This window comes from Eucyclogobius newberryi, unplaced genomic scaffold, assembly GCF_026437365.1.
Source record: "Eucyclogobius newberryi isolate DKJ021-1_F unplaced genomic scaffold, fEucNew1.0.hap1 SCAF_10, whole genome shotgun sequence".
NCBI classification, from domain to species: domain Eukaryota; kingdom Metazoa; phylum Chordata; class Actinopteri; order Gobiiformes; family Gobiidae; genus Eucyclogobius; species Eucyclogobius newberryi.
The window spans coordinates 18,476,745-18,502,680 of NW_027315724.1; the positions used below are offsets into that span (position 1 = coordinate 18,476,745).

Sequence of the window (25,936 nt, forward strand, 5' to 3'; positions counted from 1 at the left end):
GTAGATACAGAGGTAGATACAGAAGAACAGATCACTTATAGGAAGTCTGAAAAACACTTTCAGTAGAAGATCTCCTATAAATAAATAAAAACTCCCATAGACAAATAAATAAATACCATTGCATGTGATCCCGACTGTAATTGCACATGAATATGTGTCACGACAGCACATGGATTGCACATGAACTTCACAGTAATTGCACATACGACAGAATTGCACATCAGTATTAGGTTAGGTCAGTATTGCGCCGGGATAACGTGACGATCTCCGGGTAAGACGACAGTTCCCCGCAGTTTCATGAGTTCCTCCTTTGTGGAAACGCGGTACGGCGCCGGCCGGGGGGCGGGGCCGGAGCCGGGGGGCGGGGCCGGAGCCGGGGGACTCAGAGCCAAGACACATCGCAACGACACGACGAAAACACTCAATCCAGCCGAATAAAGTCAAAACAAGTTAATTTAAAGCGATTCCAGTGCGTGTCCCGATCGTTCGTGAAGTTCCTCTTTCATATAAACGTGTATATAAACGTGTACCGACGACACGCCGTACTTTAGCGCGGCCGGAGGGCGCGGGGGGGGGCTGGTGGGCTCGCTCGGAGCTAGCTCACGTCACAACAACGCAACGAACGCAACGAAAAACGCTCAAATCCAGCCGAAAAAAGTCAAAAACAGTTGAATTAAAAAACTATTCCAGCGCGTGTCCCTATCGTACAGTAAAATAGAAAAAATATACTAACTATATTTACAAAATATAGGAGATAAAGCACAATAAGTGTGAGAAAGAAGAGAGAGCGTTTACACCGGGCTGCCAGCTGTACCAGCGCCTTAACAACAAAGTCAGTAAAAGTACAAAATAAATTCAAATATAATCTGCTTAAAATTGTCACATTTTAACAATTTAACGCTAAAATAAATAGTTTGAATGCACATATTCTCTGAGCACTGGGGATGTTGCGCTGTCATGTGTGTTATTGTACAGGTTTAAAACATGGTTTAGAAAGGTGTACAAAAATACTCCACAGTAACTTGAGGATGTGTAGTTAGATATTTCCAGTCTGATTTTATTAATAGGCTCATGGAATATTTGTTTAGTGCTTTTCAAATGAGTAAAAAAGTACAAAAAAAAGTATTTATATGTAAGTAAGTAAAGTTTTATTTATAAAACACCACAATGGCTCAAAGTGTGGTACGAAGGCAATATAATATATAATAAGTGTATAAAAACAATATATTAAATAATGCTATAAACATTTTCTGCTCATCTTGTGTTAAACAAAATAAAGGTTTTTAACAAAGTATTCAGCGATTGGTCTCTTCAATGTAACTGACACTGTGGCTGTTTGTGCGACGTTCTGTCCGTGCTTTTTAACCACACTGACTGCGGTTACACGTTCAAACTTTGAATATTGTCGTCATATTTTTTGCGTTAAAATATTATTAAAATTACAGAGAGTTAGCAACAATGTCTGATTTCTGTCTGCTTGCGGGTGCCATTGGCATGGGTTGCTGGAAGCTGCGGATGCCATCCATAACGGCAGACAGCATCCTTTCATTGCTGTCCAGGATGCTGTTGATCATACGCTCTTCCCTCTCCTGGCTCTGTTGTGATTGTAGCATCCAGGCTGCCTCCAGCCGGTCCATCCTCTCCAGCATCAGGTCAATATGGGCCACATTGCGTCTCCTTCCTTGTGGCCTTTGTGATGTTCCTGCAAAATGATTCAAACGATTTTGTAAACGAGCGATCTATATGTAAAACCAAAAACATCTACTTTCTGCGACCATAACAATTGAACTTACCCGGTAAATGCGGAGTTTGAGGTCTGCTAGGGGTGTCGGTGTCGGCTTCTTCTGTCGACCCAGTTGACCCGTCTACTGCAATCTTGTCCTCTAGCACAGAGGAGTCTTGCACAGAAGTGTCTTGCACAGAGGTGTCTTGCACAGAGGTGTCTTGCACAGAAGTGTCTTGCACAGAAGTGTCTTGCACAGAGGTGTCTTGCACAGAGGTGTCTTGCACAGAAGTGTCTTGCACAGAGGTGTCTTGCACAGAAGTGTCTTGCACAGAAGTGTCTTGCACAGAAGTGTCTTGCACAGAAGTGTCTTGCACAGAGGTGTCTTGCACAGAGGTGTCTTGCACAGAAGTGTCTTGCACAGAAGTGTCTTGCACAGAGGTGTCTACAAAGAGTACAACATGTTTACAACTCATATAAACGTATGGACAGGCTATGTATTTACACCACAGGGCCCTCGTTGTTACACATAGCTGGAATTGACTCATGCTAACGTAGGCTGGTTGTTTTCAACTCACCTAAGGCGCTCTGAAGACCGAAGTCCACGCCATGATGATGATCGACCTGAGACAAAGGCCTGGGTCCGAGCAGCTCCTCGAGTGCGTCGCCAAATGGACAAACGACCCGACCGCGGCCACTCGTAGTCTTGTTTTTCTGTGCCAGGAAGTACGTCTTTTTCAAGTGTTTCCACCGAATACGGATTTGCTCAGTGGTCCGCGTGAAGCCACCGTCTCTCAACTGCTCCGCAACCTTTTTGAAGAGGTCTCCATTTCTGGTCTTTCTCCCGTCCATGTATTTTAAAATGTTTAACTCCTTCAGCAGAGTTAACATAAGCACAGTCTCGTCTTCTTTCCAAAAATGCCCGTTTCTTAGAGATTCTGCCATGCTGCTGCTTTGGTGAGTCTTCTCTTGTGAGTGAAAGCGACCTTGTGTTGTTGTTCTTCTTCTTCTTCTTCTTCCTTGTATGTTTTTGTTCCGGGGTCATGCGTCAGCGTGGGCCACGGAGCATGCGCACAAGCCTTGTCTAGTTTCAGCGTCTACGTCATGGATCTATTATATTATACATGCGCACGAAGATGTCTAATTGTATCGGATTAAAGCAACAATTCTGACTATTCCATATTTTGAGGTTTGCGTGCCTTTTAAGTCAGGCCTTTTAATGACAGTTGCTCTAGGGACTGATCTGTATATTGTTGTGTGTGTGTGTGTGTGTGTGTGTGTTGCTCACTGTAAATGTTGTGTCTTATTATTTTATTCTGTGTTTTTGTGAAGCACTTTGTCACTTCTGTGAAAGGTGCCATAATAATAACATTTACTTACTTACTTACTTACTTACTTAATGGGAGAAAACATGATAAATATACACGTTTTGATCATTTATTGGTGGGTGTATGTCCTAGATTGAACAGCAGGTGGCAGTATTGCACCACACAAGTCCAAAGCGCTAAATGTGAGTGAACCACGTCACATTTTCAAATAAACAATGGCTGATTTATTTTTCCTCCTGAGTGTGTGTTATTCTTGGGATTTGCAGAGGATTTCAGACTCGATGTGATTAACCCTTCACTTTAGCCCACACACATTCCGTTCTTGAATCTTCTGATAAGTGCAAAATGTGTCTGCAGATAACGAGTGTGTGAAAGAGGATCATTCTCAAGCACTCGATCTGCTCCTATCAATGCGCGTCACTGATTTTATTCACCGCAATTCAGGAGCGGGGCCTTTTTCATGGAAACACACCACTTTTTGTAGGTAATTGGGATATTTGTTGGTTTCATTTATGCATGTTTTGTTGCAGAAAATATTCACTTTATACAACGCATCGAACTATTCAATGCAATAAATAAATAAATCAAAAGAAAAGAATAAAAGAAAAATCTGAATTTGGCCACATATCCGACCCTTTGACATCCATAACGGATAAATTGCATGTCAAATAATTTCATATTTTCAAATAATTTAGCCTATTTGTCAAAGTCTCGATCACTTGAATTGTCTTTTAATATTGCTCATCGTGGCATCACTTAAGGGACTTATTCTGTGCTTTAAAAAAAACAAAACCGGTTGATTTCATCATTTTAAAGCAGTGCAGAGATTATTCCTTGCGGCCTCTAAACGGGCTGTGCAAAGTAAGAACAAGTGACTAATTGAGACACATGTTTTGAAATTGAATCTTGCCAAAGTAAGTCATCTTTCTGTCATCGGCCGCACTGCTGACGGTTATAATTACACATCCTTTTTATGACCGAGGCCTCTGTTTAAAGACGTGAAGGAGATGCAGCATTTTCTGGTCTTCGTAAGTTGCACTTTTTGACACCATTTTAATTGTCAACACTGTGCAAAAAGTGACAAAACGGTCACGTGACTGGATGCACGGATGAAACAAAGACACATGTTTGATGAGGAAATACAAAAGGAAGTTTAATTTGCATAAGGAAACATATAATAAAGCTGCAGTTTGGAGAACAGCACGTTTAGACCCTTTGTCCTTCTGCTCCTCTGTTCAGGAAAAATGGGTCAAAGTTTTCCTTCGAGAATTCAAATTAAAAGTGTAAAAAACTCGACCTGCAGTGTCTGATCTATGTTACGTTATTGTTCGCTGATTTGAGAAGGAGCGGCGTTTGCTGCTCGGTGGCTGAGTGGGGAGCACATATGCAGGTAGGTTCTATGGGCCAAAAAAACACACACACTTTCTAAATCTGTTGCATCGAAAGCAGTGATTAGTTCCTTAGGAAATGAATGGGAAAAGTGTCTCAGTCGATCACATTTATATATAAGCATTTACGGAAATGAAGAAGACATTTCAAACTCAATTTCAATAGGGAATATAGTTGATTCTCAATATTGATCTTGATGCCAATCGTTTTGCACCCAATAGTCTTCACTTTGGTCAGTGTTAGTCTTTTCTAAGGGATTAATAGGATCCAATAAATAAATAAATATACTAAAATTACAATAAAATGCTCTTTTTAGGTTAAGGTTTTAGACCTGACATTGTGGTCTTTTTGCTAGTTCTGATAAAAGTTCATGGGATTTAAAGAATATATATATTGATTGACTTGCTCAAATGAGTATCTAGTTTCAATACTAGTTTTATCAGAAAAAATATCTGATTTTCAATACTTTGACAACCCTACAAAGAAGAAGGCACATGAATTGGTGAGTGAATTGTGATTGGTTTCTTCACCTTTTTTAATGTATAAATAGTTTTGTTTGGATCTGAGCGCTTTTGCCCCGCCCCTTAATAGTCAACTAACCTATGGGAAAGTCTTCAGTCGACCAAGAGTTTCTTTAGTTTCCTACAGTCCTGATATGAATGATGAAATGAAGAGGAGGTGCACTTAATCAGGAGGATCAAAAAGCGATCTCTTCCGTGCACAGTAGTTACCCACTTTTTCAACAAGCTTTCTTTTGACATCTTTAGCCCTCATTAATAAAGCTCTAACTTCCTCTGCTCCAGTAGTATCTCCTTTCCCTCATGTGATCCGGTCCCTTTAGGCCCGACCCGTAATCCGGTCTGGGATTTGGACACCGGGCTGGACATGGGGAGGTGTGGCCGCGGCGGTAATGAGGTGACCAGTGGCAGACAGAGAACCAACAACGTGTGGATTGAGATGTAAAAGGCCCTTCTCACTCAGGCAGATGTCCACAGCTGTGCACGTGCTGACAGAGGGTAATCCTGCCAGGGGGGGCGGGGCGAGAGAGGGGGGAGGGGGGGGAGAAAGAGAGCGAGAGAGAGAGAGAGAGAGAGAGCGAGAGAGAGGAGAGAGAGAGAGAGAGAGCGAGAGAGAGGAGAGAGAGAGAGAGAGAGCGAGAGAGAGGAGAGAGAGAGAGGGTAATCCTGCCAGGCCCCGGGCCATAGAAGAAGAGAGGGAGGAAGGAGAGGGGCGCCAGAAGAAAGACAGAGGGTGAGAGTGAGAGAGGAAAGAGAGGTAGAGGGGGGCAAGAGGAGACAGAGGAAGAGAGAGAGCGAAGGGGGGAGTGAGAGAAAGGGAGAGAGAGTGAGAGAGTGAGAGAGAGAGAGAGAGAGAGGAAAAGCACCAAGGAGATATGCAATATTTTTCAGTAGCAATTTAGTGTATTATTATTTATGTCTCTGCACAGGGGAGAGTACAAACACATAAACCAAACAGAATTTCAAGCTAAAATGACAATTAAAAAACTTTACGTGCACTTTATTGTCACCGTATGGACATTTGCCCTGTACATTTGACCCACACTTCAGTGTCGCTGGGGCAAACGCAGAGGTCGACCCATCTCCAGACCGTGAGCTGGACTTGGTCAGGACCTGGAGGATCTGACCTTCTGCATGTTTTGAGTTGATGGGGGAACAAACGTGCCCTGAGGAATCCCACCCAGACTCAGGGAGAATCTGAACTAAAGACCTGCAGAACCCTCTCGATGTGAGGTGAGAGTGCCAGCCACAGCATATAGTATATGCATTATTTGTCTTATTGGTGCACAAATTATCCAGCAAAAGTAGACATTGTGGATTATCTCATTCATACACCACTTGGACACAACGGGGGTGAAGAGTCTTGCCCAAGGGCACCATGATAACACATTAAAATGCTAATAGGACACACCGCTCCATCAGTTTGAGGCTTGTTGCTTGGATACTGTCCAATAATGTTGGATATTATTTCAAAGCGTAACTACTTTTACTTTACACAGTAACAGAGAAAATGTAAAAATATATATCAAAACATATCCTTAATTATAATTGGGCTTTATCATACAATGTCCACTGTCATAAATAAGAAGCACAGCAGTTTGATTGGTAGCAGAGGTTGGTCACATGACACAAGGACACACATGTTTATTTTACTGGTGTGTTGTGAATGGCGGTGGGCTCAGAGCGGGGTGAGAGCAGGGTGAGAGTGAGGGGGTGAGAGGGGGGTGAGAGCGGAGGGAGAGTGAGGGGGTGAGAGGGGGGTGAGAGCAGAGGGAGAGTGAGGGGGTGAGAGGGGGGTGAGAGCGGGGGGAGAGAGAGGGGTGAGAGCAGGCGGTGAGAGCGAGGGGGTGAGAGTGGGGGGAGAGAGCGGAGGGAGAGTGAGGGGTGAGAGCAGGCGGTGAGAGCGAGGGGGTGAGAGTGGGGGGAGAGAGCGGGGGGAGAGTGAGGGGAGAGAGCAGGGTGAGAGCGAGGGGGTGAGAGTGGGGGGAGAGAGCGGGGGGAGAGTGAGGGGAGAGAGAGGGGTGAGAGCAGGGTGAGAGAGCGGGGGGAGAGCAGGGTGAGAGCGGGGGGAGAGAGAGGGGTGAGAGTGGGGGGAGAGAGCGGGGGGAGAGCAGGGTGAGAGTGAGGGGTGAGAGCAGGGTGAGAGCGGGGGGAGAGAGAGGGGTGAGAGCAGGGTGAGAGTGAGGGGTGAGAGCAGGGTGAGAGCAGGGTGAGAGCGGGGGGAGAGAGAGGGGTGAGAGCAGGGTGAGAGAGCGGGGGGAGAGAGAGGGGTGAGAGTGGGGGGAGAGAGCGGGGGGAGAGCAGGGTGAGAGTGAGGGGTGAGAGCAGGGTGAGAGCAGGGTGAGAGCGGGGGGAGAGAGAGGGGTGAGAGTGGGGGGAGAGAGCGGGGTGAGAGCAGGGTGAGAGCGGGGGGAGAGAGAGGGGTGAGAGCAGGGTGAGAGTGAGGGGTGAGAGCGGGGGGAGAGAGAGGGGTGAGAGCAGGGTGAGAGTGAGGGGTGAGAGCAGGGTGAGAGCGGGGGGAGAGAGAGGGGTGAGAGTGGGGGGAGAGAGCGGGGGGAGAGCAGGCGGTGAGAGCGAGGGGGTGAGAGTGGGGGGAGAGAGCGGGGGGAGAGTGAGGGGTGAGAGCAGGCGGTGAGAGCGAGGGGGTGAGAGTGGGGGGAGAGAGCGGGGGGAGAGTGAGGGGAGAGAGCAGGGTGAGAGCGAGGGGGTGAGAGTGGGGGGAGAGAGCGGGGGGAGAGTGAGGGGAGAGAGAGGGGTGAGAGCGAGGGGGTGAGAGTGGGGGGAGAGAGCGGGGGGAGAGTGAGGGGAGAGAGTGGGGGGAGAGAGCGGGGTGAGAGCAGGGTGAGAGCGGGGGGAGAGAGACGGGTGAGAGTGGGGGGAGAGAGCGGGGGGAGAGAGAGGGGTGAGAGTGGGGGGAGAGAGCGGGGGGAGAGCAGGGTGAGAGTGAGGGGTGAGAGCAGGGTGAGAGCAGGGTGAGAGCGGGGGGAGAGAGAGGGGTGAGAGTGGGGGGAGAGAGCGGGGTGAGAGCAGGGTGAGAGCGGGGGGAGAGAGAGGGGTGAGAGCAGGGTGAGAGTGAGGGGTGAGAGCGGGGGGAGAGAGAGGGGTGAGAGTGGGGGGAGAGAGCGGGGGGAGAGCAGGGTGAGAGTGAGGGGTGAGAGCAGGGTGAGAGCAGGGTGAGAGCGGGGGGAGAGAGAGGGGTGAGAGTGGGGGGAGAGAGCGGGGTGAGAGCAGGGTGAGAGCGGGGGGAGAGAGAGGGGTGAGAGCAGGGTGAGAGTGAGGGGTGAGAGCGGGGGGAGAGAGAGGGGTGAGAGCAGGGTGAGAGTGAGGGGTGAGAGCAGGGTGAGAGCGGGGGGAGAGAGAGGGGTGAGAGTGGGGGGAGAGAGCGGGGGGAGAGCAGGCGGTGAGAGCGAGGGGGTGAGAGTGGGGGGAGAGAGCGGGGGGAGAGTGAGGGGTGAGAGCAGGCGGTGAGAGCGAGGGGGTGAGAGTGGGGGGAGAGAGCGGGGGGAGAGTGAGGGGAGAGAGCAGGGTGAGAGCGAGGGGGTGAGAGTGGGGGGAGAGAGCGGGGGGAGAGTGAGGGGAGAGAGAGGGGTGAGAGCGAGGGGGTGAGAGTGGGGGGAGAGAGCGGGGGGAGAGTGAGGGGAGAGAGTGGGGGGAGAGAGCGGGGTGAGAGCAGGGTGAGAGCGGGGGGAGAGAGACGGGTGAGAGTGGGGGGAGAGAGCGGGGTGAGAGCAGGGTGAGAGTGAGGGGTGAGAGCAGGGTGAGAGCGGGGGGAGAGAGCAGGGTGAGAGCGGGGGGAGAGAGAGGGGTGAGAGTGGGGGGAGAGAGCGGGGTGAGAGCGAGGTTCCTTTTGAGGTTTTTTTTAAATCTGGACTTTTTTATTTTTATTTTTTATTTGTCAATTGGACAACTCAACATTACAATCAAACAATCACAGGACTTAAAATAACATGAAATCGGTATTAATTTACTTGCATGCATTTATTTATTTTATTTATTTTATTTATTTTATTTATTTTATTTATTTTATTTATTTTATTTATTTTATTTATTTTATTTATTTTATTATTTTATTTATTTTATTTATTTTAACATTACAATCAAACAATCACAGGAATCAAAATAACACAAAATATGGTGAAGCTTTTACTTTTTGTGCCTTCTCTTCCAATTCAAGCTCTATTTCTGACTCACACACAGAAAATACACAATTAACATACAAGACAAACGACACACAAACATGAAACAAACATACTAAACACACACGTTTAGTTTTATCGCACAGCGGTCAAAATGTAGAAATCTAGTTATTTCTGATCTTAATGCTGCAAATAAGCTATTTATTTATTTGGAAACGGTCACTTTTCACCATAAGCATCATTCACAAGTAAAAGCAAAGGTTAAAATCATACTTCAGGACACTCTCTGTACTATGTCCAGCCAAAGGAGCAACGTTTACGTGGAAACAAACCAACTCGCTCACAGCAACACACGCTTTTCATGATTAAATTAAACGTGTAGCTTGTGTAATTTGCTGGTCTTTAGTAACTATAGGGCTGTCATGATATCAAATTTTAGTGTCGCTTTAGATTATCACGAGCAAAAACATCACGATTTAACGATTATTCACGATTATTGAGACCAAACAATCGTGAAACGTGTAATTTTCTTTCATTCTCGTGGTCTGACATTTTTGTGAGCGGCTTTTTACCAAATTAAACATTCTGAAAGGCTAAATTAAGTTAAGATAAGATAAGCCTTTATTTGTCCCACAATGGGGAAATTCCAATGTTGCAACGCAAAGTAGGTACAGAATAATAAAATTAAACAGATAACTTATTAAAAACACTCTTATAGAAAAGCTCTTATAAAACTCTTAATAAAAATAATAATAACAATTGTAACACTCTTATTTACAGCTGTTATATGGACAGAGAATATTGCACCAAGATGATTGACATTATGTTTAAGTATTGCACATGATTATGACAGTATTGCACATGATTATGACAGTATTGCACATGATTATAACAGTATTGCACATGATTATGACAGTATTGCACATGATTATGACAGTATTGCACATGAATATGACAGTATTGCACATGATTATGACAGTATTGCACATGATTATGACAGTATTGCACATGATTATAACAGTATTGCACATGATTATGACAGTATTGCACATGATTATGACAGTATTGCACATGAATATGACAGTATTGCACATGATTATGACAGTATTGCACATGAATATGACCGTATTGCACATGATTATAACAGTATTGCACATGATTATGACAGTATTGCACATGATTATGACAGTATTGCACATGAATATGACAGTATTGCACATGAATATGACAGTATTGCACATGATTATAACAGTATTGCACATGATTATGACAGTATTGCACATGAATATGACAGTATTGCACATGATTATGACAGTCTTGCACATGAATATGACAGTATTGCACATGATTATAACAGTATTGCACATGATTATGACAGTATTGCACATGAATATGACAGTATTGCACATGATTATAACAGTATTGCACATGAATATGACAGTATTGCACATGATTATAACAGTATTGCACATGATTATGACAGTATTGCACATGAATATGACAGTATTGCAGATGATTATGACAGTATTGCACATGAATATGACAGTATTGCACATGATTATAACAGTATTGCACATGAATATGACAGTATTACACATGATTATGACAGTATTGCACATGATTATGACAGTATTGCACATGAATATGACAGTATTGCACATGATTATGACAGTATTGCACATGAATATGACAGTATTGCACATGATTATGACAGTATTGCACATGAATATGACAGTATTGCACATGATTATGACAGTATTGCACATGAATATGACAGTATTGCACATGATTATGACAGTATTGCACATAATTATGACAGTATTGCACATGAATATGACAGTATTGCACATGAATATTACAGTATTGCACATGAATATGACAGTATTGCACATGATGAGGATGAATGAAAAGTTAAATGTGACAGATAAAATAAAGTTCTTTACATTTATGTCTATTTTGGGGCTGTAAAAATACTTAATTCGACTTCTAAAATAGATTATTATTGATGTTTTGGTTCTTATATTGCGCAGTTGGATTTATTTGAAACTAAAACGTGTAAAATGTGTACACAACAGGTCCTCCGTGAGTAGTCCGTGGCAGACGAGGTTTAAAATGCTGTCTTTGAATCCTCCCACGAAATAAATGAGCTCATCTCGGTTGAAAAAAAGACTCCCGGCGCCGAAGAGCGAAGGGGAACGAACGTCGGACGAGTTGTTTTAGGTTTTGATACCGTCCGCGCACCTGTTTGATACGCTCTGGCTGGGAAACGGGGCCGCCAAGGTCCTTCTCCTCCTCCCACCGCGCCGCACTTTGAAGAGGGCGAGGGAGAGAGCGATACGGGCCCGAGAGAAGATAGAGGAGGAGGAGGAGGAGGAGGAGGAGGAGGAGGAGGAGGAGGAGGAGGAGGAGGAGGAGGAGGGTGATAGAGAGGGAGGAGACGGAGGAAGAGAGCGGGGCACGGTGACACGAGCGCAAGCGGGAGGAGGACGCGGATTCAGAAATGCTGCTGTGAAAAGATGCGTTGCGTTCGAGTTTTCACACTTTAAGTTTTAAAATGGGTTTGTAACGCGAGTGGTTCAGAGACAAAAGAGGTGTAGTCGTTAAAACAAGTGATAAAGTGTTTTGTTTTACTGCAAATTTGGTAAAATGAGGTTCTGAAAGTGAATTATCCCATCCATAGACTTTTCTAACAATGAATATTGGATGATAACTATGTGGTGAATGTGTAAGTCCATTATGTTGAAAAATTAAGTTTCAATAACTTAGTGGCTTGTAATGTTTCAGAAACAAATTTTAAATAAGGTTATAGGACAGTAAACCTTTACATTTTCATGTGATTAACCATAACTATAATTATTTATTTACTTCTTATGTGTTTATTTGTTTGTTTACTTATGCATGTATTTATTTTATTTATTTATTTTTCATTTCCAATTCATTTTCTACTGCTTTTCTCGTTAGGGGTCACGGGTGACTGGAGCCTATCCCAGTGACTTTGGGCCATAGGCGGGGTACACCCTGGACAGTGGCCAACTCGTCGCAGGGCCAACAGACATGGACATAGACACACAGATAACCATTCACTCTCACTTCACTCTCACATTCATTCACTCGGGCCAATTTAGAGTTGCCAATTCTACCTCACACATGCATGTGTTTGGACGGTGGGAGGAAGCCAGAGAACCAGGAGAGAACCCGCGGAGAGAACACGGGGAGAACATGCCATTTTATTTATTTATTTCATTTTATTAGGCCCGAGCGCCACAAGCTGGCGAGAGGCCTATTAATCTCGTAAGGCCGTGCGAAGCACGGCTGCAAAAGTGCGCACGTAGTGCGCACGAAATCGAGCGCGAAGCGCTCGCCCACTTCCAAACACTCACTAACGCACTCCTTCACTCACGCACGCCCCGTGCATACTAATTAATAGTAGGAAAATGGAACATTACCGTTGTAAACGGGCGAAGCCCGTGCAAAAGTACGCACTAAACGAGCACTTTACATTGGGATGACGACCGCTTTGCGGTCGTCATCCCAATATAAAGCACTCATTTGCCCTAAGTAGCTCACGAATACGTTCCCCATCTCTTGCATGTTCCGTGCATATAAACATGTAATGCAAAAATTGAACATTATTACTGTATAGAGGGCCAAAAACACAAAGTGGGCGGAGCCCACTCAAAATTAACGAAAGTACCCGTCAGTGACCAGGGACCCACACCATGAGGTAGGAAAGCGCGAGCGCTTTCCGAAAATGTATAGTTTATGATATTTGAAAAATGGGAAACATTGTTTTCGCATCGGAATATTTAGGCCCGAGCCCCAGCAGGGCGGAGGGCCTATTGCTCCCGCAACGCTGCCGAAGGCAGCGTTGCAACTGTCTTACCAAACATGCGGGCGCAGCCCGCATGTTTGGTGCCCCGTCGCCCCTGGCAAGTACAGTGAACTAGCCCATGCCGAAGGCATGGATCATGCATACTTACTCCTGCTATGACAGAAATAGTCAACAATTAGTGAATGGGCGTAGCCCATTCACTAATTGTTGACAACAGCAGCGCGAAGCGCTGCATTCCTTCAAAAACCCTCCTGGCATCGTCCTGTACGCGAGAATCCATGCCGCAGGCATGGGCCATGCTTGTATCTGCTCAAATCAATGGAAGTCTATGGGGAGTGGGCGGGGCATCCCGACGGAATAGAGAGTGACGAGCGCGTAAGCGCTCGTAATGATGATTCCACCCCATGGCGGCATCGGGAAGGCTTAGAGCTTTCAAACGATGTATAATTTGTTGTTATAGTGGAAACGGCTATATTGTTTTTGCTAAAAATATTATTATTATTATTATTTTTCTTGTTCTTCTTCAGCGCTTTGATCTCTAATTTGACCCCCTGAACATGCTCAAAAACTCATCAAACTTTGCCCAAAATTCAGAATCGGCAAAAAATTTTATTTTTTCTGGGCCATTTTTTTTTTCGTTAAAAAATGGCGCGACAGCGCCACCGACAAAAGTCAAAATACATTGCGCCTATGGGAGACGCCCCGAGGTCAACTTTGGCGTAAAGCTACGAAATTCGGGACACGCATTCCTCTCGTGAGGACGAACAAAAAAAATCATTGTGGCCACGCCCCCAGACTTACCCTATGGCCGCCATCTTCCTTTGAAAATGAAAATACGCTGTGTTAGTCATTTTGTTCACGTCAAACTTTGACGAACTCCTCCTAGGGCGTTTTGCCCACCGACTTCAAAATCGGCGGACGTCCTCTGGACAAGTGGGGCATCTAAAGTTATTCAATTTTTTGAGATACCTTTAACGGTCTGTGTGCGGCGCAGCCGCAAAGTTGGACAACTTATTTTGGAATATTGCAGATCTAAAAATTGCTCCCATTTGATCAAAACCAGTCCGATTAGGACCAAATTTGAATCAGTTGTTAAACTTTCTAGTTTGGACCAGTTTAGGCTGACAAAATTGAAATGGCCGCGACAGCGCCCCCTACAGAGTGACCTTTAAATTAACATTGAAGGTCAAAAATTAGTTTTACCAAAATTGTCTAAACTTTACCCAAAATTCTATTTTGCCGTCCCGATCACAAAAGCCAATCACAAAAATGCCTAAATTTTTACGGCGTAGTCGTAGCGATGACAGAAACCTCCCATGTTATCCCTATGGGAAAACCACCAAATCTCTCAAATTACCACATTTTTATGTTTTACACTTCAACGAACTCCTCCTAGTGCGTTTTGCCCACCAACCTCAAAATCGGTGTACGTCCTCTAGACAAGTGGGGCATCTAAAGTTATCCAAATTTTAAGGATAACTTTTACGGTCTCTGTGCGACGGAGCCGTAAACGTTTCCCAGAATTCTGACTATTTGGCCTTCAGAGTGGCCTATAAACAATATAGTTTTTCCAAATGACATGATATTTTGAACAAAATTCTAATTTGCCATCCTGATCATAAAAGTATGAGAGCCAAAGTCATATTTTGTACGGCGTAACCGTAGCGATGACAGAAACATCCCATGTTATCCTTATGGAAAAATCGCAGAATCGCTCAAATCACCACATTTTTACGCTTCACACTTTAATGAACTCCTCCTAGGGCGATTGTCCGATCAAGTTCATATTTGGAGAATATCATCTACACAAGCGGGGCATCAAAACTTATCCATATTTTGATTCTAAGTGCTACAGTCTCTGTGTGGCGGACCCGCAAATATATGTCAGAAAACCGCGATATCTCTAAAATGACCACATTTTTATGCTTCACACTTTAATGAACTCCTCCGTGGGCAATAGCTCAATCAAGCTTTACTTTGGGAAATATCATCTACACACGCGGGGCATCAAAAGCTATCCATATTTATATTCCAAGTGCTACGGTCTCTGTGCGGCGGCGCAGCAAATTTGACTGACACTTGTGTTCATTTGCACTGGATTGGCCATGTCGAATGTGTCGCCGTCTGTCAAGTTCTTTTTTAATTCAAGACACAATAAGGGCGCCATCTTTATCAAGTCGAAAGCGCAGAGTCGGAAGGCCGGCGGCCCGCGAGGGCCGTTGGATGCCGCTTGCGGCTTTAATCTTCTTCTTCTTCTTCTTCTCGGGACCAACCCCCCTATTTTTCACCCAGTGAACATTGACGAAAAGTCACAAAAATGTTCACACCTCTAAAAATCGTGCCTCTCTACATTCTGGCTATTTCCCTTTTCTAAAATAAAAAAAATTGGCGCGTCAGCGCCCCCAAATGTACCAAAAATGCATTGAGAGATGGGAAATGACCCAAAAAAAATCTGATCGTAGAATCATGAAATTTGGCGCCGAGGTAGATGGTGACAAGAGAAGTAAAAAATATTATTACGGCAACGCCGTCCGCCCAACCAAATGTCGGCCATATTGCTTCAAAAATGGCTAAACATGACTTCGGAGTTTTTCCAAACGTCGTACTTTTACGAACTCCTCCCAGGGCGTTGGCCCTAAAAAGCTGAAATTTGGTGAAAATGCTACTGAGGAGTGGGACATCAAAAGTTATCCAAATTACATTGATACCTCTCACGGTCTCGGTGCGGCGAAGCCGCAAACTGTAGCTAGAATTTCAGAAATCTCCCATATTTAAAATTTCTGCCGTTTGCGCAGATAAAGTCCGAATTGCGTCAAATTAGAATCAGTTGTTAAACTCTTTGCCCTAAACCTACTTGAAGTGAAATAAATTCATTTGGCACCACAGCGCCCCCTACAGATTTTATATGGAGGTTAAATGTTTAGTTTTGCGAAATTATATGAAATTTGACACACAACTTAATTTTAGCATCCCCATCAAAAAAGTCAATGAGACCCATGTCATAATTGTTATGGCGTTGCCGTAACGATGACCGAAACCTTTCATGTTATTCCAATGGGGAAATCGCCAGAACATGTTTACACTTTAGACTTTCACAAACTCCTCCCAGGGCGTCAGCCCTATTAACCTGAAATTTGGTGAGACTCATCTTCAGGGGTGGACCATCAAAAGTTATCCACATTTTCATTCAAAGAGTCACGGTGTCTTTGCCGCACATTTTGCCAAGAATTCAAAATAAAATAGCTTTTTGATGGTAAAACAAAGGGGAGAAGATGTGACAGCGTCACAGATTCAGCAGTAGCGTAATAAAAGGACAATTGGGGCGCGTTAGCGCCCCCTCCTCTTGCGGCGTGGCGGCGGTGTGGCGGCGGCGTGGCGAGGGCCGATCATTGCCGCTTGCGGCTATATTTCATTTTATTTTTACTTTATTTATTTTATTCAGTTATGCAATATATGTGAGATTTCAACAGTTTAAGCATTATTGTTTATTTTTTGACATTTTCACCCCCGTCCCCATTTAGCGATGGATCAGTGGCAGCATTAGAGCAATATTAAAAAATGAATAGATGTATAATAAAACAATAAGATACATACATATAAGATAATAACATGTACTTGATTTATTCGATTTTATTTATTTTCTTATTTTATTGATGATTGATTTGATTTTATTGATTTGATTTTATTATATTTCATTTATTTTATTTATGAGGGGAAAGAAAACTGTTCCACCACAACATACAATAAGCTTCATTCTTTACTTGATTAACTCATTTTAGGCTGGATTTGCTCATTATGAAAGCCTCGTTGCCCTTTTCCCCCGGCCCACTCATACCAGCACAATAACAAGTGAAGCAGTATGGTTTAGGGGTCCACATAAGGGGGTTCCTCTGCGGCCCCCTCCCACACTCTCTGTCTGTCACTCCTGAACGCTGGAGCTGGAGCTCGGAGTAGGAGGTGACAGGGGGAGCGTGGCACAGATAAGCAGCTCAGACCGGGGCCTTTTGGGAGGTCATCCAGGTCATACTCTCTGTTTAGTTTTGGGGTGCGGGGATTTGGGAAGGGTGCGGGCACACGGTTACTGAAGCTAAAGCTAAACGCTAATGACCCAACATGTGCGTCACACTAAACAAGCATGACGGCGACCTAAAGTATGAGTACGGCATTAGAATCAAAGTGCCTCCTACAGGTCGAACCTCATTGAACTAAAATGCAGTTAAGATTTATTTATTTTAAATTTAGCTAAAAAAAAATATTACGGATTAGCCCTTTTTTTTAGGTTTACAATTTCACTTCCTGTTTGTAATTGATGACATCACACTAGGAAATTACCCAGGGCCAAAACTGATTTAATGTCACAAACTGTTTTATATAACTGTTTTATATTACATAAAACTATATGAAAGCAACTTTATTTTGTTGAGTTAAGGTTTAGAAGATCTAATAATTAGTTTATTTTGTGTAATTTATGCATAAACTTGGAATGAGTGTCCCGGTGTGATGTCACTTCCTGTCATTTTCTACGGATGTTTCTACTTTTCTATTCAAATACCTGCTCGATTTGTGTTAAACTGTCATTTGTATGTACAACAGGTATGAATACACCAAATACAGTAAAAATTAGAAAATCGTTAAAACATGTCATAAGTCACTTTAAGTTGTGAGTTTGTTGTTGTTGTTGTTGTTGTTGTTGTATTAAAGGTTTATTGGCATCTCACGTTTTAGAACTTAAACTTTTGTATCTACTGAAAGAGTACTTTATATCTGTCAGGCGTTCCCACATCCGGATTGGTGTTAGCACTCTATCTACTTGCAACAGCAGGAATTACAATGGGGAAATAAACAAAAGCTTACCCCGACATGCTAATGTAAGCACACAGTTCTAATGAACGCGATTTGACAACAGAAATGCACAGAATGAGTCTGGCAACAGTTTATGGTTTTTAAAATGGAGATTTTCAGCAATTTGATTGCAGAGGCTCAGAGGGAGACAACCTTGTAAACAGGAAGTGTGACTGATACTAAAAAAATCAACTCCAGGTATGTTTTTGATGAGGGCACAATGTTATTACATGGTTAAAAGCTCAAAAAGTGGTGATTTTTGTTGTATTAATGTAAACCAGGCATGTCCAAACTACGGCCCGAGGGCCAAATGTGGCCCTCAGATCAATTTTTGTTGGCCCTTCGGCTTCCTAAGTTGGTTCAAACAACAAAAAGTGGTACTTTTACTGTAAAATTGGAAAAATTCAAGCATTTTGATGTTATACCAACCTAATATTAATGTTCTACGGTTAATCTAAACTGAAATATATCCAATCCACAACTAATTTTTCAAAGTGCAACGCTTTATTTACTTTCATTTACAAGTCGTCCAACTCTCCGTGACTTGGCGAGAAACAAGAAGCAGCAACAACAACAACAACAACAACAACAAAAACCAACACAATGATTATCCTTCGGTGACAGTTTCAGAAAATTAGTGTCTTGTAGGAACAGGAACTCCAGTGGGATTGGCGGCCCCCCGATGCTGGCCAAATTTAGACAACAGCAAGACTACATGTGCGCCAGCCAGGGCCGCTAAATCAGCCCGACGATTGAGCCGGGGGATCGTTTTAGCCGCTGAGCATCCTGGGACGGGCTGGGAACAGGCGGAAGAGAAGGTGATTAATTACTGTCACGTCTGTCACGATAGAGCCACGTCACACAGACAGGGGGCGACGCTGAGGGGGAAGCGGCCGTCACACGCGAGATGCTAACGGCTGGTGTTGTTGTTGTTGTTGTTGTTGTTGTTGTTGTTGTTGTTGTTGTCGTCGTCGTACAGGGAGCAGTGCATTTATCGCACCACACCGGCCTCAAAATGCATTAAATTACCGTAAATGTTATATGAGCAATACAGTTTTTGGAAGATCCGTCTAAAGTTTGTAAAGAAAAACAGTGTTGATTCTGGGAAAGTTGATTTCAACGGAGAAACTGGAATTAGCCACGGAACATCACGAAAATAAAAAATAATCAAGTTCGCAAATGGTAAAATCTCAGCCACGGAGCCTTCTTTTAAGATATTTACAATTATGTTTTAATATATTATGACATACTTTAGCACAAATTAAGATTAATGAACTGATTAATGATAAGGCTTGACGTAGCATGTGCCTCCCACAAAGCAAACTTACTGACAGTTTTACAGTGCAAAGTATTATATCCATTGGTCCAGTTAATCATGTGTTATGATCTACTTCATTTGTACTTCATCTGATAACATGTATGTAAATGTGTGTGTGTGTGTGTGTGTGTTTGTGTATGTATAGTATATATATATATATATATATATATATATATATATATATATATATATATATATATATATATATATATATATATATATAGTATGTATATGTCTACAAACCAAACACAAAATCGTTTATGTGAGACTATTAGTGAAATAATGGGATATTATTTATAGGTGACATATGACACAATGTACTGTACATACAATGCATGGTTTTTAGGGTGTTTATAAGTAATCAAAATGCGGGATAGGTAAGTTCAGAGCTGCACTGGGGAACATTCCAGAGAACACCCTCTCCATAGAGACAATAGTGCACCTTTAATGATATAACAATACAGTGTTCTCTCCAGTAGGGGGCGTGTGCTCTGTAGGATATTGCTCTTGTTCAAAAGAAGCGCTCACATCATACACAGAAATATAATAAAGTGAAATGATCAATTACTACCTTTGTGTCTCATATTAGATGTGTTTTTGAAGTAACATAAGACCTGCACTTTTACACCGAGACTCCTGACTTCACATGCTCCTGCCAAATCTGTGCAGCGTTTAATCGTCCTCAGCATTAAAGATGTGTGGACGTGTCTGTCGGCGCTTACAGTTTGAGACGCTTTCAAACACATCCACAGTTGGACTCGAGCTCCTGTTCAATAACATTGTACATCATATATATTTCAGTAAGTATGTCTTTATATATATGTTTCTTTCGTTTTAAATACAATGGCACCGCTTCATAATAAATACTACTTTATTAGCCTTTACAATGTATGAGCAAAGAATTAATTTGTAATGAATAAATGTATTGAGTTTATTAAGAATGATTATGATAGTTACAATTGTTTGTGGAGTAGATTTGATTTGTCAAGTAAAATGATCTATCAATGGAATAACATATGTTTAAGTGATTAAAACATAGTAGTCTCACTGTTTAAGTTTATCCACTGTCTCGTTTGTCTCTTTATGTTCAAACTGTCCACGTTGAGACTTCTTTGCCTTGACCTCGTCCTCCTGCGAACGGGCTCCTCCGCGTTTGATATGACGTCCCCCCCTGGTCCCGGGGCTGGACAGCGTGGGCCGGTCCGGTTGCGGTGACCCTGGCAGTGACTTCGAAGCTCGCTGCTGTCACATGACCCGGGTCACATGACAGCGGGGAGGGGGGCGGTCTCCTCATGCGGTGGGAAAACATTCCGACAGCTGGACGTGGACGGGACGGACATCTGCAGACGGCACACACGCGCACGGGGGGTTTACATGAGCGGTCCGAGGCTTTATCGTGTCAGAACTCAACTGCAACTGCATTTATTTGTCCTGTTGTATCCACTTTATTCTTGATCTTTCACCATGAATGTATCTAAAGTGCGTGTCAGCAGAGGCTATGAGGTCAATCCAAGCACATCGCTGGATAAAACAAGTTTGGTGACAAGACAAAGACAAAATATCAGAATACAAATTACTTTTATCCATCTTCAAGTGAAAATTCTGTCAACTACATCTGTTCAGGGACAAATGGCACTTTGGATTTTGGATTACCCTTGGATGATGTTGTCAGAGATATAAATGTGGCCAAACAGTCATTTAAATAGAGTTTTAATCATTAATAATGCAGTTAAAAATATGTATAAATTAAGAACTTTGCGTTGGCCTAAATACAGTATACATACAGATGCTTGCACCATTTTGCACATATTTTTTGCCTGTATAAATAAATTAAATTAATGAATATGAATGGATTGGTCTTTGGCACGATAAATGCCATAATAAACGATCATATTGAAGCACAAAAACCTCAGTTAACCTTCCAAACGTGCAGTTGTTGTCCTGGCTGTAGACTTGGTTCGGTCCTAGGTCTGGTTTAGTTTCATGAAGAAAGTTTTATGTATAGTTTTTATTTAAATAGGAACTGGTTCATCTGCAAACGCTGCCATCTCCTAACGTTTAACAATGTTCTGTCTCTTCTCCGCTTCAACAAAGGTAACATACTAGACATCAGACTAGGTCAAATGTCCAATGGCTGTTCCTCCTCACGTCCTGTCATACCTGGGAGTGGTGTGCGGGGGCGCTGTGGGGCCCTTATCCGGACGGCATCGCGGCGTGTCAGAGAGCGCCGCGTAGCCTTTGACATATCGTTAATTTAAAGAATGTTTGAAGTATGATGCAACATCAGCTGCTCTCACTTAAGCCCCCCCCTCCTCTGCAAAGCCCCTCCCCCTCCTCTCCACTCTCCAATTACCAATGAGAGCCACAGTGCACAATACTTCTATAAATTACACAGAATATTATTAGAAAGAACTTACGAAATAACAGAATGTCCTGCACTGTGACTGTAACTAACTTCAACTGTAACTTGTGCAAATTAGACACTTTAACTGGACACAATTACTACTATAACTTCAATATTGTTTAATAGTGCACAATTGGAAGTAAAACGTGCTGAATATTGACCTTAGAGCTAATCCAATTGGACAGACTAAACATAAACTAATACATCATCTGTATTTCTCCCCAAATAAAAGATCGCAGGAAAACAAAATCATATGGTTAAAGAAACACAAATGTTCAAACCGTTTAGAACGATGTCGACGCAGAGCTTTTGTTACGCGGCGACTCGCTCACTATCGTAAAGTAGAACGTGAACAATACATACAATTTCTCCCGCTTCTATGTTAAATTACCAGAATACCTCGGAATGTGACGTGAATATGAATTTATTATGCATAAGATGAAGCATAAATCAAGCAAAATTGAGTAAAAGGAGCTTAAATGACTGAATAATTATCTTTATGATCTTTACTCCACGTTCAGCTGCAACACGGTTTACGCTTGTGTTCATCCACCACACAAAAGACCGTTATGAGTAAATGTTGATTAAATATGGGCGCGGCTTTGACGGACGTATGGCTCGAAACGGCGGGTTTACGGTGGAAACGTGCGGTCGGAGCGATTTTGTTGCCGTTGGAGACCATCTGGTTCTGTTCGGCGCGGAGAGGGCCGAGACCGAACGCTTATCCCCGTTTGTCATGATGTCATCAGGTTTACGTGTCCGGGCCCGCTGCACCGACACTTAAAGTGCCCCCTACAGGCCGGACCATTGAACTAAGATGCAGTTAAAGATAAATATATATTGAATTTGGCTAAAAATTATAAAAATGTAATGACAGAATAGCAAATTCTTTTAGGTTTGTAATTTCACTTCCTGTTTGTAAATTATGACGTCACAGTAGGAAATAAACCACCAAGCACCGGGCAAAAACTCATCTAATGTCGCACCTCTTTTTATTTGACGAATAAAAATACATAAGAGCGTCTTTATTTTGTTAAATTAATGTTTAGAGAGTTAGAGAAAAAAGCATAAACTTTGACTGGAATGAGTGTCCCTGGTGTGATGTCACTTCCTGTCAACTTTTCTCCTCAAATACATACTTGATTGGTGTCAAACTATAATTTATATATACAACAGGTATAAATACACCAAATAAAGACAAAATTATTAAATCGTAAAAACCTGTCATATGCACTTTAATGTCGTTTTTATTTCAGATTTTAGCCATTTGACTGGACGTACGGTGGATTTACCTCTTTTCTGTCGTGTTTAACCAAACAACCATTTTATTCCAAATCGTTGTTTTGAAACCACAACACTTTATAATACTTAAAAAACTGATTATTAAAAGGATTCAGGTATAGTAACTAGTTAATTAATACCCTAAATAAGCCTAAGAAATGCTTAATAAAGTATTTGTTCATTAAGATGTAGTTATTATTAAGTAGTACCATCTAGAGGTGTCATTGTGATTATTCAGGTCTCAAAATAATAACCAAACATATTAATCGTGACAGTTTTATTAGCAAAATTAAGTATTATTTAGTTCAATCTAAAGCCTTAAAAATAGACCTAAATATAGAGGACTGTATTTTATCTGGATGTTTTTGTCACATTTTACAAGATTTTGTCACTCAGAAAGTGACAAAGAACTCTCATTCAATGTAAACATAAAAAATAAATAAAAAAGTAAGTCAATCAATCAATCAATCAATCAATCAATCAATCAATACATAAATAGTTCACATATCAGACCACAGGAATTAAGTAATATTAAAGATGTTTCTGTTGTTTGGTCACAGTTTCGATAATCGTGAATAATCGATAAATCGTGGACGTCCCGTTGGCGCGCTGCCAGCTCCTCTCCAAGAGTCCCGGAGGTGTGAGCTTCTCCGCCGCTTCACATTTGTACATTTCCAGCTAAAACCGATGCTTGGGTCTGATAAACGGGACGAGGACAAGACCAGGGGCGCCAGCTCCGGCGGCTCGGCCACACATGACTGCTCGGGCATAAAGCCTGACTCACATTCACACACACTTTCTATTACACGTTATGCTTTGGGAAAACTGCATTTACATTTAGGAAAGTACAGGGGTAGTTGTTGACCTGATCTCCGATAGCTAATGAGTTGAAATGCAACCGAAGAATGGACAATATTCACTTTCTGGGTCTCAAAAAAGTGTTAAAAGTTCATTTTGTTGTGAATTTTGTGCATTTTTCCTGATTATTTTTATCAATTTACAGCTCAAAGGCTTTATGTGACATGTCAGCTGTAACGTGGAATGGGGAGAACGAGGAGAGAGGCTTCCCGGCTTCCAACCGTTTGTTGGAGCCGGGAAGCGAACAGCAATACAATGCAACGCCTCAAACCAATACACCGCCAAACAAGCGTCTTTAACTTTGATCTGAACGTTTTAAACCAACACAATAAGCTGTTTTTCACCAGCAGTTATTGTTTTTAGCTTCATTTACACTGCAGAGTTTTGAGAAATACTAGGTTTATCGCTGTTTTTTCCAAACAGCATTTTAAAACGTGTATAAAAATGTGATATAAGGTACAGCTCGGAAATGTCTTCAATCTGAAGAGTGAGAATCCTACAAACATTTCCTGTGCTTTTAAGTGTAGTTCTGTTTTAATTGTTGAGTAAATGTTATAGTTTTAAATGTGGAAATGCTTTTGTGCGCCAGAATTGTTCCTTTGCCCCATGTCACGCTTGAAAAAGAGGTTTCGATCTCAATTGGTTTTGTTTTGCCACCATTTTGGATTGTCCGACCATCCCAAAAAGTGTAATATTTACCTTTGAATTGTTAATGTTTTCCGCTTTAGCTTCTCAACATTCTGAATTTCTGTATTTTTAAACTTAACAGCAAATGCAAACCTCTTAAAACCGTCTCTTCATCATTTTAAATCTCACAGATGACAGTTTTATCCGTTTCGGACTGAGCTTCGAGATGGATCGTCACTTTTCCGAGGAACCTCTTCCGTCTTAAAATCAAACGCTTGAATAAAACTGTGCTTCTTGGCGTTACATTGGACCAAAACATCCGTCATGGACCTAAACGACTCAGCGCTCTGTTCTCGTCTCTTCACCTGGACGTAATCGTTGAAACGCTCTAAATGCCTGTATCGCATTAGCCCCAATAACATGTGCTAATACGGTTCTTTACATCTGTCCGCCGAAGCTTTCCGTTTCCTACACTTATAATTTGCACTGGCACTGCGCTTGGCCCCCCATGACCCGCACGGAGCGACCCCGGGGCCTGACCGTCTTTGTACTGCGGGCCCCGGCGCAGCTCCACTCCGGGTCAGCTCGGATGAAAGCGCGGGGCGTCGCGGGAGGAGGAAGCCGCGCATGTTGAGTTTGTTTAACACGGGGCTTAACGCCGATGTCCAGGTCCAGACGTCCGAGAAAAGTGGGTCGGTGGGAATTCTGCAACCGCGCCGTGACCGCGGGGCTCGTATCTGGTCGTGAGGCAACAAAAAACATATTAAAAAAGACGAAAAATAAATCAGAACAAATCAAATAAATCATTTAAATCCATTTATTAAAACTCTGACAGTGTGAACCTTTTATTTTAGGGCCATTACCCATATTTAAATACTCATATATGAAAATATTGTGACTTTACCAGCAAAAGGAGGCACGTTTGTACAGTAAACATGTAAATAAAAGGTCATGTGTTTGCCCACTTACTCCACTCTTAGATATGGCGTGGATATCCGGAAACACTTTACCTTAACTGTTATTGGCCTTAATAATAATAACACGAACAATGGATAATGAACTAATTGTGTATTAAAAATGATTCAGGCTAAGAAACAACTTAATTAATACTCCTAACTCCTAACCCATTTATTAAATAGTTGGTTAATCTTCAAGTATTGACACAAGTTGCTATACCTTTCAAAATAATCATTATTATTGATATTATTTATTCATTATTATTTTTGTATTTATCAATTATTATTATTTGTATTATTGCTACTCAAATTATTTTGTATTTTATCAATGTTTTATTTTAAGCTCTAAAATTGTGAGCTACTGTGTCCAAGTACTTTCCCGTGTGGATATAAAGTCTTTATTCTGGCTGTAGTGTTGGTTTGGTCCAGTTAGTCCTTTTCAGTCCTGATCTAGTCCAGGTTGACTTTTGGGGGGATTTAGTCCTGGTTTAATCCCAATCTTGACGTTCTGAAGATGATCAACCACAACAGAAGCTAATGTGGTTTTCATAATTCAGTACATAAACAGTCACATTTCCAGTTCATTTTTTTCTTTTACAGTGCAGTTTTCCACATGGACCGAGCACACGACCAGGGCCCCCGGGGGACGTGCCCACGCTGCTGCCCGGCCCCTGAAGTCGACCCGCCGCCGCCGTGCACAGACTGGCACAGGGGGGGGGGGCAC

The 25,936-nt window shown here is 42.6% G+C and overlaps 1 protein-coding gene across 1 annotated transcript; it reads right to left on the reverse strand.

Annotated features, from left to right (window-relative positions):
* Positions 1-1,257: 1,257 nt before the first annotated feature.
* On the reverse strand, positions 1,258-2,679 carry LOC140370759 (uncharacterized). The gene is made up of 3 exons (XM_072457994.1): positions 2,302-2,679; positions 1,794-2,168; positions 1,258-1,702 (listed from the first exon to the last, which is right to left on the reverse strand). The coding sequence occupies exons 1-3, from the start codon at positions 2,666-2,668 to the stop codon at positions 1,440-1,442; spliced, it is 1,005 nt and encodes a 334-aa protein (XP_072314095.1). The 5' UTR covers positions 2,669-2,679; the 3' UTR covers positions 1,258-1,439.
* Positions 2,680-25,936: the final 23,257 nt, after the last annotated feature.